General features: G+C 35.7%; 1 protein-coding gene across 1 annotated transcript in view; it reads left to right on the top strand.

The window, feature by feature from the left end:
- Nucleotides 1–15,722, top strand: part of DPH6 (diphthamine biosynthesis 6) — a 199,205-nt gene that overhangs the window by 79,452 nt on the left and 104,031 nt on the right. The window contains exons 10-12 of the mRNA XM_065636214.1: nt 214–345; nt 4,403–4,532; nt 7,977–8,151. Of these exons, the coding sequence (XP_065492286.1) occupies nt 214–345; nt 4,403–4,532; nt 7,977–8,151 (437 nt within the window). The remainder of the gene's footprint in view (nt 1–213; nt 346–4,402; nt 4,533–7,976; nt 8,152–15,722) is intronic.

Genomic DNA, 15,722 nt, shown 5'->3' with positions numbered 1-15,722 from the left:
AGCATTTGTAAGCTTTGTTACCAACACACTTACTTGTGAGTTTATTTTATATCTGTTTGTCTGTAAATACGTTCTGAAGATGTTTTTACAACTTGTGGGGTTTTTTTTTAATTCTATAGAAGTTATTTTTATTTTAACAATTTAAAATATATTCTAGGTTAATCTGAAGTCTTTCATTGTTATAATCATAGTGCTGTTCTTCATTTCTGATAGCTAAGACATTTGGAAGTTCAGGAAGATCCCTGAGTGGTTACCAGTGGTTTTCGGGTATCACAGCCCACTTCCTTCCATCAAAAGGCAAAAATGCTCAAGAGGCAGCAAGGGAAGCATTTTCTTCTCTCCAAGGTACTTTATTCAGTTAATCCATTATCTTCTGTTAATTATGCTGGTTTTAATATGGTATTAAGAAAGAATCTCTATTGTCATATGGTTTTATAACTTGAAATGTTGTGGTTGTCAGTTTGCCATCTCATTTGGCATTTGATTGGAATCATTGATATCAAGACTGCCAGCTTTAATATTGAACGCATCATTATTTGACTGGCTTTTGGAGACCCTAGAAAGGCAGAGTAGTGTTCATATCACTGTAACAACACTATTTCCACAGTACTTACTTGCTTTATAACGTGCTTTATAGCTTTCTTGCAATATATACTGTTTGTGAGTATGCATGTGTGCTGTGGATGCTGTCTACTTGCTAAAGCACTTTTGTAGCTACTATAATTTCAAATTAAGTTTTCTAGAAAGCTGTTGCACATTTTGGCATCTAGGATTAGGTCAGTAGCAATAAATCTCATTTATATTCTTCATGCAAAGGAGAAATAGCTATCTTGGGAATCATGAAATCCAGGTTCCTTACTCTCTCCCTTTTACGAGATTCTGACATATAAAATGTTCGCATTTTTGTTTTGTATGTTTTTCATTCTAAATTTTAAATAAAGTGTATTTATACGGGCTTCTTTTCATTAATAAAGATTGAAATAATTTTTATTACCTGAACAGGTAGGCTCATATTTTTGTTCATGAATTTGTGTGAGGTATTGTCCTATAAAATCTTATTGTTTGTATGTGCAGCTGAGTATTCATGACTGAATATAGGATGAAAAAGAAACCTTAGAATTTTTTTCAGAAACACAGAAGTTATACTTTGTAGAAGGTCCTTAAGCTAGTTTTTGATTGCTTGGAAATCAACAAGGTGGATGTGATCAAACTTGTAGTAAGAGATAACAGCACGTAGTCTAAATCTTCTGGGCATAATCTGTAAATCGAAGCAAAAAGAGTTGTGTAATGTTTAGTTTCGTTCTCATTATATTTGAATGGAAATCTGCCAGTACAAACGTTATAGATTTCTGACTTAGCATCTGTCAAAAAAGATTGTGTCTCTGACTAGTACAGTAGCCTATAGCTTTCAGCGAATTACTTGCATTAGCTGTATTATAGTCATGAAAAATAGTAATTTTGTGATCCTTGGTAGAAATTGTCAGTTCTCACATGTCCTTTCGTTTTTCTCTTTTTGGAAGTAGGTGTGGAATTCTGAATGAATTATGGTTCTGTCATGGCAAAAGAAACAATTTGTTTCTGAGAACTTAACTGATCTGCAAATATGCACAAGGCTGTTCCTGAACTCATATTTATGGTCTGTACAGCAGTTCAGTCCTCAGTGCTATGAGAATGGAATAAACAGTTCTTTTTACCTTCTCTTTACTGGGCTGACTGATTTAATCACCTCTAAAGAGGATAAGTGCTGCCAAAAGGATTCAGAAGTGGAAATTTATTACTAGATGTTGTGAAACATGGTAGTTTTGTAAAGTACACATAATTCTCTCGTGAAGCCAAGAACCGACTACTGTTTACATTTATTTTCTTAAACTCTTTTAAGCTTTTCTTTAGATATGATTGGAAGATGACAAAGACTGCAGTGCTTATTATGTTATCTAAAGCATCTCTGGTGCGGCTGTGCCATGGCAAAGCTCCATAGACTTGAAGGGAACAACATAGATTTTTATTACATGAAAACTTAGTCTAAAATGCTAGTTCCTGTAGATGGCTTTGATGCTGTCTTTTGTGGCTCTTGGCCTAAGGATCCTGGATAACCCATTTAAAAAAACCCAAAGCTGTACTTTGGCCAAAGTAGCAAGTGATAGGATAAGAGGAAATGGCCTCAAGTTGTGCCAGGGGAGGTTTAGATTGGATATTAGGAAAAATTTCTTCACAGAAAGGGTTGTCAACCATTGGAACAGGCTGCCCAGGGAAGCAGTTGAGTCACCATCCCTGGAGGTATTTAAAAGATGTATAGATGAGGTTCTTAGGGACATGGTTTAGTGCCAGAGTTAGGTTATGGTTGGACTCAATGATTGTGAGGGTGTCTTCCAACCACAATGATTCTATGATTCTATGTTATCTTTTGGGTCAATTCTTTTTAGGCAGTTCTGCCTAAGTCTGATCATATTTTATAAATTGTTTGGAACAATGAATGGCTTGATATTCAACAGAAAGGCTGTATGGTCTCTCTGTATATCCTGGAGGTGTGCTGTGTAAGAGTCCTGCCTTGGGAAACAGAACTTCTTGTTAAGACCCCAGGTGGTGGGTTGGTAACTGCTTCATCATTTATGGCTTTCTACTAGATACAGTGCTTTGGGAGGTCAATGTTTTTCTGTGTACAAGCTAGCAAGAAATTATTTCCCATCATTCCCCTAATTCATGCAAAGGAAAAGGAGATTGTATTTTATTTACTTGAAGAAGATTTTAAAAAATAAAACTAGAAATTACAAATTTATGCAAATCTCTTTGCCTTCATTTTGCTCTAATACTGTTATGTCTGTGCAAATGAGAGTTTGTTAGCTTATGCATTTTAAATTTAGACCTGGATGGGGAGTCAGTTTGTTTTGATTTTTTTTCTCCTCCTGTATTCCATATAATGCTTCAGAACTTTTAACTACAGATCAAAACTCTTTCTTCTTGACTGAAATGCTGGCTGAAAATCTGAAAAATATCCTTGTTTCCTCACTGACTGATCACATAGCAGCTGGTATTGACCTAGTGGTTGCTATCAGGCAGCATTCAAATACATTTATATTTCTGGGCAGAATTATCATAGTGTGCTAATTTCTCAACTGAGATTTCTGGAGATGTATCTTGACTTTGTAGAAGTTCTACGTTAATTGTCATATAATCTCTTATATCACTTAGTGCATGCTTCCTTTTCTGTTGATGAAAATTCCCCTCTTCACATAGCCAACGCTAATTAATGGCAGTATGACTAAGTAAAGCTGAGACATTTAGAGCAAAATTCAGGATTGGTGTGACCAAACTGGCCTTTATGGAAGTTTGCTAACTCTTGAACTGTCTTTGAAAGCAGAGAAATGTTTCACACAAAAAATATTTGTTTCTCACTAAGGCAACAGCCAACAGAGGTTGTCTTTATGCTCTTATACTTTTCCACTGGAAAACAAATACATAGATATATACAGGTACACACTGTAGTGTTAAAGGACAGGATCCCCAAAGTTACACAAGGAAGAGCTTTATGTAGCTCATTTAAGTTAGGTCACATGGGACTCTGTCATTATATGTGTTTGTTGTTCAGAGAAGATTTTGTTCTTCATTTAGTTTCTGTTGCTCATGAGTTACAACATTTTCCACACCACAGAGCTGATCCACATATATTGTTATGGTATTGACTAGGTAAGAGTAATTTATTCTTCTTAAGTGCTATGACTGGAATCTTCTATGCATATGCATTCAGATGATCTTGACTTCCCAGTATCTTTTAATTAACTGTCTGCTTGAACTTTCCTCTGCTCTCATGTTTCCTTCATTTCTCCTGTGGCTACTTCTGTTTTCTATTGTCTGTCTTGACATTTATAACTTTTGGTTTATGTGGAGATTATTACTGCAGTGAGAGTTTTTAAAAACAGCTTAGACAAGCATCCCACTGGAATAGCATATAAATATTTGATTTTTTCTTTGAAGAAGGTGATGCACTAAAGGACCTCTTATTGTCCTTTCCAGTTCTGTACTTTTTTGATTCAAAGTCCTTTATAGATTGCTAGCTGTCATAGGCTGAAAATGAAAAAAAAAAAAAAAGAGATAATAAATGTTACGGATACAAGGAATTCAGACTGTAACATATCTACGTGCATTAATGTGTGATAAGTTTTCTTGGGGCAAGAATTCACCACTGCTTAGGGTGGATAAAATATGTTTGTATTCTTTTTCTGTACCTTTGGAAAATTAACATGAGAAAGGTTTTCATGAAAAAAATAGGTATTATAGAGGAAAAGGTAATGTTTAGTCATGTTACTAGTTGATTTTGCTGAACAAAACCAGGATACCTATGCTGTCTTTCTACACACATTTAAAATATTCTGTCTTTTACAGCTATATTATTTTTATCCTGCAGCTAATATGACTTCAGAGGGATTGAAACTGAAGGATATTATTTTGGTTCATCTGTATGTGAAGAACATGAAAGATTTCAATGTTATAAATTCAGTTTATGTGACAGAATTTGATTTGTGTCCACCAGCAAGGTAGGATTAGACTACTGCTATAGTATATTTATGATAGACTGTAATATACTGAGTTATTGTTACCATATTTATGAAGCTTTTGTCCAAATGTTTGTGCTTCACAGTCTTAGAAGTAGACTTTTGCTGCCTTTTGGAGTAATCACATCAGGGCTGCTGAACAAAAAAACACTAGGGTTGGAAATTCTTGCCTTAATATATACCATAAAGTTTATAAATGGCCTTACAGGAGAATAATACATTTTTTGTAAGTTTCAGTTCTTCTCTGTGACTTGACTGAACTGACAAGTCTTTTGTATTGGTGGGATTTTATTTGCTTTTCTTGGGTTTTGGCCTCCCTTGACTTGCTGGCAACACTCTTCTGAATGCAGCCCAAGATATCATCAGCCCTCTTTGCCACAAACACACATTGCTGGTTTGTGTTCAACTTGATGTCCACCAGGAACCTCCAGGTCCTTTTCTGCAAAGCTGCTTTCCAGCCAGTTGACCCTCAGAATATACTGGAGCATGGGTTTGTTCTTCCCCAGGTGTATGACTTTCAGCTTCTCCCTGTTGAACTTTATGAGGTTCCTGTATGCCTGTTTCTTCAGCCTGTTGAGGTCCATCTGGATGGCAACATAAACCTCTGGTGCTTAGCCATTCCTCCCAGTTTAGTATCATCTGCAAACTTGCCAAGGGTCCATTCTGCCCCATTGTCCAGATTATTAATGAAGATGTTGCACAGAACTGGACACAGTATAGACTCCTGGGGTACACTGCTTGTTAGTGGCCACCTGTGAGACTTTGTGCCACTGATCTACACCCTCTGGGCCTGGCTCTTCTGCCATTTTTCAGTCCCCCTCACTGTCTGCTCATCCAGCCCATACATCAACAGCTTCTCTATGAGGCTATTATGGGAAACAGTGTCAAAAGCCTTACTGAAGCCTTACTATCAATTATTATTAAGTCTTTCTAAAAGTGATGAGGTCCTTGTGACAAACTTTATTCAGTTTGATCTGTTTATTTTGATAAATACAGAAGCAAAATTGTTAGCTGAGGAGGTGCCTGAATTGAACATCATTTGATTCTGGGAGATATTTCAAGACAGTACCAACACATACTTACTCTGTTCCTTTTCTTCCCCTGCTTATATGCACTGTGGTTGAAGATGAGTACTGGACTAGGTGGATCTTGGGCTTGATCCATTGTGGTTGTTCTTAATGTCTTGTGTTTCTGTTACTATGTAGCCTAGCTGCAATTAAGTATTCAGTAACAATGCAACTGTGAAAGGAAATTACTTCAGACTTCTGAATACACTGACGCTAGCACTTTCATTCATAGATCCCCAAATCGTAGCTTTTTAATATCTGTTGTACAGATATTCTATGTTGCATCCAAGTCCACCTCTGACATAACGGAACAGCTTGATGGTCTAGGTATGCAGTATGTGATTCCTATGTTATTTGAGTGTGTTGTGTGGTTGTTGGGTTTGGTTTTTTACTTCCATTGGAAATTGGATAATAAACACCTAACCCATGACATTTTTGTTCCGCTTTTTTCATAGTTGTGTGTTAAAACAATTTTTTCATTTGTAAATATTGCCTTTGTCAAAAGGGCTTTTTTCTTATTACAGTAATTCATGTTCATCTGAGATAATATGCTCAGTATGCAGAACTGCTATAGCTTGAAAAGTTCAACTTGGATCATAGGTTAATACAGGTTGGAAAAGACATCTGGAGGTCTTCTAGTCTAATCCCCTCCTCAAAGCAAGGTCAACTATAAGGTCAGACCTCATGTCTTGTTCTTATTTTTAAAACCAACTGGTTAGAAATTTTCTAATGTAAAATACTGTATTTTTTACTCTTATTACAGAATATGAAATGTAGTATAGACATGTAAATTTTAAGTATAGCATGACAAATAGTTAAAAGACATTGTTGAAATAATACATATCATGATAGGTTGACATTCTCCTACACTGTCTGGGTGTCAGAAGAGACTAAAAGAGAGCAAGAAGAGGCTTCCTTGAGATGCTGATTGAAGGCCAGGATTACTAAATCACAAAGTGATGTAGTGTTGGTTGTGTGTGCTTCAAGAGGAGGGATCTAGTCCCAGCTGTAAACTACACAAAAATGAATCTCTGCTCTCTATATCCTATGTTCTCTTTATGACATTTACTCTTCTTTCGATTTAGCTTCTTTAATTTCTTGTGCTGCTGCACGTTTTAAACCTACACATTTGCATAGCCAGCCAGGATAGTCTTCTATTGCTAAAATAACAGGTAGAAAGATTAGGAAGTTGCAGGAAAATGGCTTTTTATGGTTATTTTTGTGGAACAAACAGATTTATGTTGCATTTTATCCAGAAGAAAAATTATACAGTAGTTTGCATGGCTGCATCATTGCATTATCCACAGAGACCTGGTTGTAGGAGTTCTCACAAGCAATGTGCTGGAAGCACTGACTCAAGGGTGTGGATCTGCACTGAATTTGCAAAATTGTCTTGAAAATTTACCAGCCCAAGCAGAAAATCCATCATCCATGCTTACGACGATGGTAATGAGGAAAAAAATACTGTATTTGCATGTGGGAGGAGGGGAGAAAAATAATTTTCTTGGAAGGAATAAGCAAGATGAGAAGAATTTTGTAAGGTTATGTTATATGATATGTAAAGAGAACAATTTTTTGTTGGATTCCTGCTGGGAGCTAAATGACTTTTTTATGCATGGACTGCAAATATAATTCTTTTTCAGTCTTTGAAATGTTGAATTCTGCCCCACCCCACTCACTGCATTTTCGCTGGCCACATTTAACAGACTGACTGTCTGTCCATCCTGGTACTCTGTCTTCCTTGGAGCAAACAAAAGTGAACTTTTTAAATGAATGCTTATGTGGGTTTTCAGCCCTGTCATAAGTTTGTATCTGTCATGCAACTTGAAGTATAACAGAAAAATATGCTCAGTATTGCGTGATAACGTGAGAAGGGTGTAAAGAAACAATAAGATGCTGCCTTTTCAAAACCTGAACATCTAGTCCGACCATTGGAAGGAGATTCAGTGAAAGTAAGAATATGACAATGATACGCTCAGTCTGAAGGCTGCTCAGCATAACTTACCTGACATTTCCAGAGTTGGGTGGTCAAGGTTTTTTTAATAAAAAAACTCCTGTATTCTTGATAAAGTGATCCAACTCGTAAAAATAACCACATGGAAATGAGCCATCAGCTATGATGCTAGTTTGTCCTTGGTAGTGGAAATTACCTTGCTGGAAGTCTGTAGCTCATCGTTATTTGGAAAGGAGATAACAGTGTAAATGCTAGCAGGTTATTGCAATACTATAGCTTTGCTTTATGTTCCTCACAAAATTTCATAACATAGTATCCCAAAGAAAAACCCGTGGAAAATAAATGCTGAAAGTTGGTTCAAGCAAACTTTTTCTTTGAAAAAAAATAATTGTCTTGTGTTTTCAGAGTATGTGTGGAAACCCTTTTACCTGATGGAGTACTGTTTTGCATTGACTGCCTTGCACATAAGTGTGACGTTGCAATGGATGATGTGTTACGTGATGAAAAACTGGTCATGCATGTACAGAGCATTTCCCACTGGGCACCTGCTAGCATAGGACCTTACAGTCAGTCTGTCAAGGTAGGGAATCTTTGTTACTTCATGCGAACTGTGTGTCAGTTTACTGAAACAGCTATGGTTATAAAGTCTCCTCCTCTCCAATCTGAATGTGCAAAAGAAAATGTGTAAAAAAATAGTGAAAAGCAACCATTTTCAGTGTTTGTTTTTTAAACTTATGGACAATACAGAAACTTAAGCCACATCAGCCTTTCATTTAACCTTTCATAAAACAGGACAAATTCCTCTTTGCAGAGAATCTGAAGAACAGCCTTTTTTGTTGTAAATTATTATTAGACCAAATAATTGTGTCACACATACACGTTTATAATCTGCCTAGAATATAAAGAGAATTTAGGAATATCCAAGAGTATCTGAAATTTATTTGTTTAAAGCAAGCAAATTCAATCTTTTTATAGGTAAGTCAGTCCTAAAATGCTTATTTAATGAAATGCCTATTGAGGCTCTTGGTACTACTTCACCATTTAAAAGTACAGTAAGGTTGAAGAACTGTTCTTTTTTTCAAATTAATAAAAAATTGAATAAAATATTACATACTTTTTAAAAGTATGAAAAGGAGGCAGTAAAGTATCATGGAAAAGTGGACCCAAATTTGAATAAAAAGCTCTTTTCCTAGTATGGTATCTCTTGCCCAGTTAGTACAGTTCTGACAGTTGATGAAGCGTCTCACCTTTTCTGTCGCGATAAATGTATATATTCCTTTCTTACCAATACTCTTCTTGTGTAGTACATTGTCCAGTCCAAATTATTGTGTTGTGCAAACTGATTTAAGCAACATGTTATGGCATTTGTTTAAATTTCCTGAAACTTCTTTACGTCTGCAAACCCACCCAGTGTAATGGCCATGGAATTGTACTTTGTTTTGTCTTTGTACCATTTTATGGAAAATTTCAGGAATAGTTTTTTGCTTCAGGAGCTCATGTGGAATTTGCTTCATTTTTAGGAGGAAATGTTTGTAGATAAATACTATATTAATCTTGTGATTAATGTAAGCTGGCTTTTTATTATCTGTGTATATCTGTTTTTCTTGAGAAAGCACAAAGTTTATTAACCTTTTTTTCCATTCAATCTTACACATTGACAGTCATAATTGTGTCAGGCATAGTCCTGCAAAGATAAAACTTCATCAACTTTGCATCTTTGTATTTTGAGAAGCTTCTCTGATATAGCATTGCAACTAATCTGTATTACTGTCCTCTAGCTGGCATAGACTAAATTCAGAAAGAAATGTGAACTGAAAATTGCATTTGTAACCCAATGAACATTCCCAGGCTGCCAGTCTCTGGGATGTCCTGGTCGTGTGCAACAGTCAGCAGAGGCAAGCAAATGCTCAATTCCCTTCAAATACAGTGTAACCAGTAATGCTGATCAGCAACTAAAACATGAAGAAAAACTTTCCACTGTTTTTTGTTTGTTTGTTTTACTTGAGGGAATGTTTTAGTCAAGCAACATTATTTTCCCTTAAGGTGGAAAATTAGGATTTTTACTTTTGAAATCTGGTGACCACAGGAATAAAGAAACAGTAATCAAAAGCTGCACCCCTTCTTCAAGATCACTCACTTGCTACCCTTTATGGGTAAGTTTGTCTCTAGTCCACAAAAACCTATATGGGGAATTGGTAATATACATACCAGCAATAGTTTTAGTTTTCCTTTGCCAGATTTTGCCTTACTATGACCACCAATATGTTTCATCTGAGTATCAATATTTAATGTTATTCTGGTTTTGTAACATTTCTATTCTGCAAAGCTTGATCCAGTAACTGTCAAAATATTTTGTTTTAATTTCAGTAAATGTTTCATACTTTTTTTTTCTTTCTAAAATAGCATATAAAAGATACAACCTATAAAACCTTTTCATTAAAATACATCAGGAGAATGCTTAAGTGCATAAACAACATTGAAAATTAATTAATGGAAGATATAGATCTTGTATCTTCTTAAATGGGTATTTTTCAAAATGGAAAGCTGCTTTAGGTGGGTTTACAGAACTTCCTTGGACTATATATAGGTAAGTATTAAGCTTTTCAGGTCACCAGTGGAAGTAATGCCTTTTAGTGTGTTTTAGGAAAAGAATAAATAAGGAAGGAACAAAGGTGGTTTTTTTAATCTTTATAGTCAATAAAATTGACTTGAAATTATAACAACTTTATGATGATGAAATGTTGATGAGTTTTTTGTCTTTGAGGAACAGACGCTTAATGATATTAAAACAGTAAATGGTTATTACCCTTATATTTTGTATCTGTACATTTTGTTTGTCATTTGCTTGACAACAACTGGACAAGTAAATTATTGTCTTTTCAGTCCACTATGAAGTTTCGTGGACACTGAGGAATCATCATGTGTTTTAGCAGTGTTTTTGCTTGGTTCAGAATAGGCCAGGGGCTGTAATATTCAGGATATTGCAAGTTGGAATTGATGGGCACTGGCAGGTAAGAGTGGAGGTGGCAGCAGAAAGGTGAAGGTAGTTCATGCAAACTGTGGAATTCACACTTCAGGCTCAACAAATCAAAAAAGAACAAATTTGAAATTTACCATGAGAACATCATGACCTTAGTCTGACGGACACCAAACAACAGTGGCAGACTAAAATTAGGATTTTCAAAGTATTTATAGCAAAATTAAACATTCTTCCTCTTTGGGGATTAACGTTCTTTAAAAACAACTTCAATATTTCTACTTGTGAGAAGTATACATAAACTGTTGTAAGATACAATGTGACTGACCTTCTTATAATCAACAAAAACCTGAGACCATTTAATATATTTTTCTTAGTCCACCTGTTTTATTGGTGCAGAAACTTCTGCCAGTCTTAATGTTTGTGTCAGTAACTGGAATGTGGGCTACGTCAGAGTTACTGTAAAGGGTGTACTGCTGATCTCAGTAATGTCTAACAAGTGGTGTGATTCTGGCCCTCTAGTAGTGATGCCACAGCCTGTCAAGGCTGCTCCCCCTGGGAATATATGTGGACACCTGATTTACCTTCCTCAGATCTTTGTTCCACAATGGGCACCAGCCCAGCTTGTGCTACTCATTGGTAGTACCTCGGTGTTTCTACTAAAGTAATTGGTAGCTTGTATAGAAGCAGCTTACCTACCATCTTCACAAAGCTAACAGCTCAGTTGCACATCAGGGAGTTAAACATGAAGATGCACCCCAAAGCAGCGTTGCGGGGTGAGAAATTTATGCCGAGAGCTTATTCATGATTATTTATTTTGTGAGAACGTTCTTTGAGCACTTATGAACTGTGAGCATAGTTCGTTAAAATAATAATTTTTTAAAAGCCCAGTGCAGCTGAAACACTAACCACAAATACTTACCTAAGAATGGGCAGAAAGTTGATAGTGTTTGTACCAGATGCTCTTCTAGTGTGTTCATGTAATTTAAAAGCCTATTTGCACTTACGGTTTGTTTGCTTGGGCAAAGTTTCTTAATGCTCTATCTGGAAATGAACAAATAAACTACCGCAGTAGAATTTATTGTACTCTCATATTCTGCAATAATTTTTGATGGTATTTTATACACATACTGACATATATGCATCTATGACTTGATTTGTCTGTTGAAGCTTTGAGCTTTTCCTTGTGACCTCATTTGTTTCCCCCGGCAGCTGCCAAATCCCAGTTTCAGCTGTCCTCCAGCCATCTTTTTCTCAATTTTCTCCTCCACACTGTCTGAACCCAGTAGCACAAATGTTAAAATCAGGATTGTCCTTACTCTCCAATTCCAGTGTGCAGACCCCTATAACTTGATCAAAGTTGTTATTTCTTTTTTTGTGTTTACTCAGCTTACAATTTTTTTTTCCTTTCAGTTTTGTGATCATCAGGGCATGATAAATTAGCAGGTAAACACTGTGAGAATGATAGTGGGAATAAAGAGTTTTGCATCTGGTTTAAGACAGTGATAGTTGACAGTGTTTGTAATGGTTCCTTGCTAAGACTTATTTCCTTCTCTTGCAGTGAAACTGAAAATGGTTTGATTGAATTTAGTGCACAATTTGTAGCAGATGGCTTTCAAAGCAGCAGTTGGTGTTGGAAATAGCCTTGTCTGTTATGTACACCAGGAAAGACTACCTGGCTACTAAACTGTCTGACTGGTTGTAGTTTTCCAAGAGCATGCTTAGCTGTTGTTAAACAAAATGCATATTTTAAGGAATCAGGGCTTTTAGGTATGCATTAAATATCCTTGCAAGAAGATCAACTGGAGAAGGATAAAGATAGAAAGGCGTCAGAAAATTCCCATTAGTGAATCAGGGATTGAAAAAAATCATGGTAAGATTCTTAAAGATGTAGTTAACTCTTGAAATACTTATTTTTTCACATACATAGAGCTGGTAAGTTGTTTGTTTGCTTCCTTTCCATCTTTTCCTTTTGTGATTCAACAACAGTGTGTGATATGATATGATATGATATTATATTATACCATGTGTAGGACTATGGGGGCAGAATACCTGGACTTTATGTTCAGATTGTATAGAAAAGCACTTAAAGACACTGTAATTTTAGTTGATTGAAGAAAGTGAGTCATAGGCCAGTGGCACTGGCATGCCAGCTCCTACATAAGTAACCTTGTCACTGATGTAGAAGTCATTATTGTTGCTTCCCTAGACATTGCCAGAAAAAGTTATTTGTAGCATTAGGGCAACCTGGACACCGTCCTAAATTTTATGGAGACTATAAGTACGCAAGTCAGGAAACAATGGGACAAAACTGAACTCTGTGACTTTGGTGTTCATTTCTGTTATATGTCATATGCTTCTTACCTGAAGATTAACTAACCTGACTGTGATTAATGCCATTGGCCAAAATGTGGACCAAAGCTGTCTGCTACCACAGTCACACCCAGTATCACGAAGTGCACCACAACAGCAGGGGATAACTGTTACCTCTTGGATGGTACCCTGAGCTGGAAGGTCCACTTTAATGACGAGACGTGTTAAAAAGAAACATTAGGGAGAATTAGAACTGCTGTCTTATTGTAAGTAAATCCTTGCTTCCATCAGTAATTCTGGTTTGGGCCCCCCTAAAGCACGCAAAAGTAGAAGTCAGTTATTGATACCGATGTTGAGAATGGGATCAGTTGTCACTGGTAAGACTGATTGGTGCAATTAAGAGTACTTGAAAGGGCTGTTTAAAGGGAAATTTGGAATTACTTTTTTGGGTTTTGAATCCAAGCTTCTTGCTTTGTAAGAAGCTGAAATACGAAGAGATAACTAAGGATCTGAGGTACCAGTTAGCATGAGGGACAAAGTGTGATTTTTTTTTTTTCCCCTCCCACTTGCTGGAAGAAAACCAAGGCTACCCTCTTAGTCTGCTCCAAGACATATTAGAATTAAGGAAAATTACTGAATTATTATACAAGTGGATAGTAAGTGATGTTCTGCATAGAATGCTTTAGGGCTTTTCATCTTCACTTCAGCATCATTAGGGCTATGTTCTAGAGACAGTGCACCAGGATGGTCTGTGATACAGAATTTAGATGCTGGCAAGAATATTTTAGCATATATATATATATATATATGAAAAAGTTTTCTGCTGAAAAATTTATATGTAGTTTATAAACACTTAAAAATTAGTCATAATGAGTTGATTTAAAATTACTATGTACAGGAAAGGCCACTGGAAAAATGTTGTTATGTCTGGAAATGGAAAAAAATATCAGATTAGAAATGTCACAGAGGATGAAATCTTCACCTTCAATTTCATAGACCAGAGGTAATGTTAGGAACTATTACACTGAAATTTGTAAAAACAGTATTGTTTAGTTACAGAATGACTAACTGTTGCGGTTTTGCTCTTAATCTGGAGACTTGAACTCATTTATAGACAAGGGCTCAAGAAAGATCTGAATATTAAAAGCTTGATAGCTTTCAGTATTTTAATCAGGAGTTAATTTAGGCAGTTTGAAAAGATATTTCCTGTTATCTTTTTATGGTTTGATGGGAAGCATAATATCCTGAAGTAGATTACCCAATATATTGTTTTTTCTTATTACTCAATCAGTCCTAAGTCCCGTCTCCCTGATGTATTTCTTCATAATCCATTCTTTCCCTCTATTTCATTGTTGCTTGCAAAAATCTGGAATGAGGGTTTTACTTTGTTTGTATTGTAATTACTAAATAGATTTTTATAGTGACAAGCAAAATGTATGGTTAAAACCAAGTGATCTGTCACTTTCAGAGAGTCTGAAATTATTATACAAGCATCTTTTTCAAATGATGCTGATTTCTTACTTCATTGATACAACAAAGTCTGATCCAAGTGGCTATTTAGCTAAGAATATCATCTTCCTCAGTTTATCAGTTTGAGGTAATTACTCAAAATTATTACGCAAAAGTATTGCTCTGCCAAGGAAGGGGCCACAAGGTTTAATTCTGGGTGTGCTATTTACAGATTAATTAGGACATTTAACTTCATTTTTAATACTAAAGAATTAATCCCATAAAAATTAGTGATCTCAGAGGAGTCAGTTGTCAACTTCTGACAGGATCTCTTTGCCATAATCTATTAAAATGCTGCTTTTATCTTGTCTTGCCTGTGTCATATTTTATGGATTTTTTCATAAACACTGCCTATACTTCATAAATGTCTCAATTTTCTAGTCTATTAACATTACTTCAAAAGCAATTGATAAAAGAGTAGGGCATGCATGAAATAATACACCAATAATGTGAAGTGCTGGAGGCAAGAACAGTGGGTAGTATCTGCACAGCTTGGGAGCTGAAACAATGAAAGGATGTTTTATCTACTACAATAAAGAAACAAATGATCATGTTTGATAGTAGAAAAAAAGATTGCTAGTAATTGGGCAGATGAAAAATGGGTTACATGGAAAATATAGCATATTTTGAAAATGATAACCGAATTGAGAAAACAAACAGCTGTGAACATGTATTTACATTTTCCAAACCTTTCCCCTTTAATTATGATGGGTATTGCAGTCATTTTCACATTGTAGATATCACATTTTTAAAATACTTGCAGCGAACTTCTAAGTATGCAAATGTATAAGATTTATAAGGAAATACATATTTATACATGAGGAATTAAAAAAAGCTATGCAAAATAAAAATATAGAAGTAAATGAACACTTTGGAAGTGTTCATAGTTGCTTTGGATAATTCCCAAGTTGAGGAAAGATGAAAATTAAAGGATCAGTTTCATTAGGTATTGTGTCTTTGCTTTTACCATACCTGTATGAGCGATCCCAGAATTACAATACAAGTTTCATTCCTGAGATGGAGATCTCAATTTTCCCTAAGATTCAAAATCCAAATAGTTATTAAGGCAGAAAATAAAGAAAACTGGTGACATAAAAATGAAATGCAGCTGTGAGAGGTCTCCGTATGCAGAATATATGTAAGGACTCAGTATTGCAAATAAAATTACATTTGATAACATCTTAAAAGTAACAGAAATTTCTGAAAAGGCATCTGTCACATTATCTGTGCTTTTAGGTGTTCTGAGCTCACGCTCTGAAGAGCGTCTCACTTGCCACTCACGTTTAAGTGACTCTCAGAAATCAGATTTGGAACTTGGGTGCTCATTGCCTCACACGTGCATGCCCTCATTT

This window comes from Caloenas nicobarica, chromosome 5 (assembly GCF_036013445.1).
Source record: "Caloenas nicobarica isolate bCalNic1 chromosome 5, bCalNic1.hap1, whole genome shotgun sequence".
In the NCBI taxonomy this organism is placed as follows: domain Eukaryota; kingdom Metazoa; phylum Chordata; class Aves; order Columbiformes; family Columbidae; genus Caloenas; species Caloenas nicobarica.
Note: the sequence above shows the minus strand (reverse complement) of the source record. Positions and strands in the feature narration are given on the sequence as shown.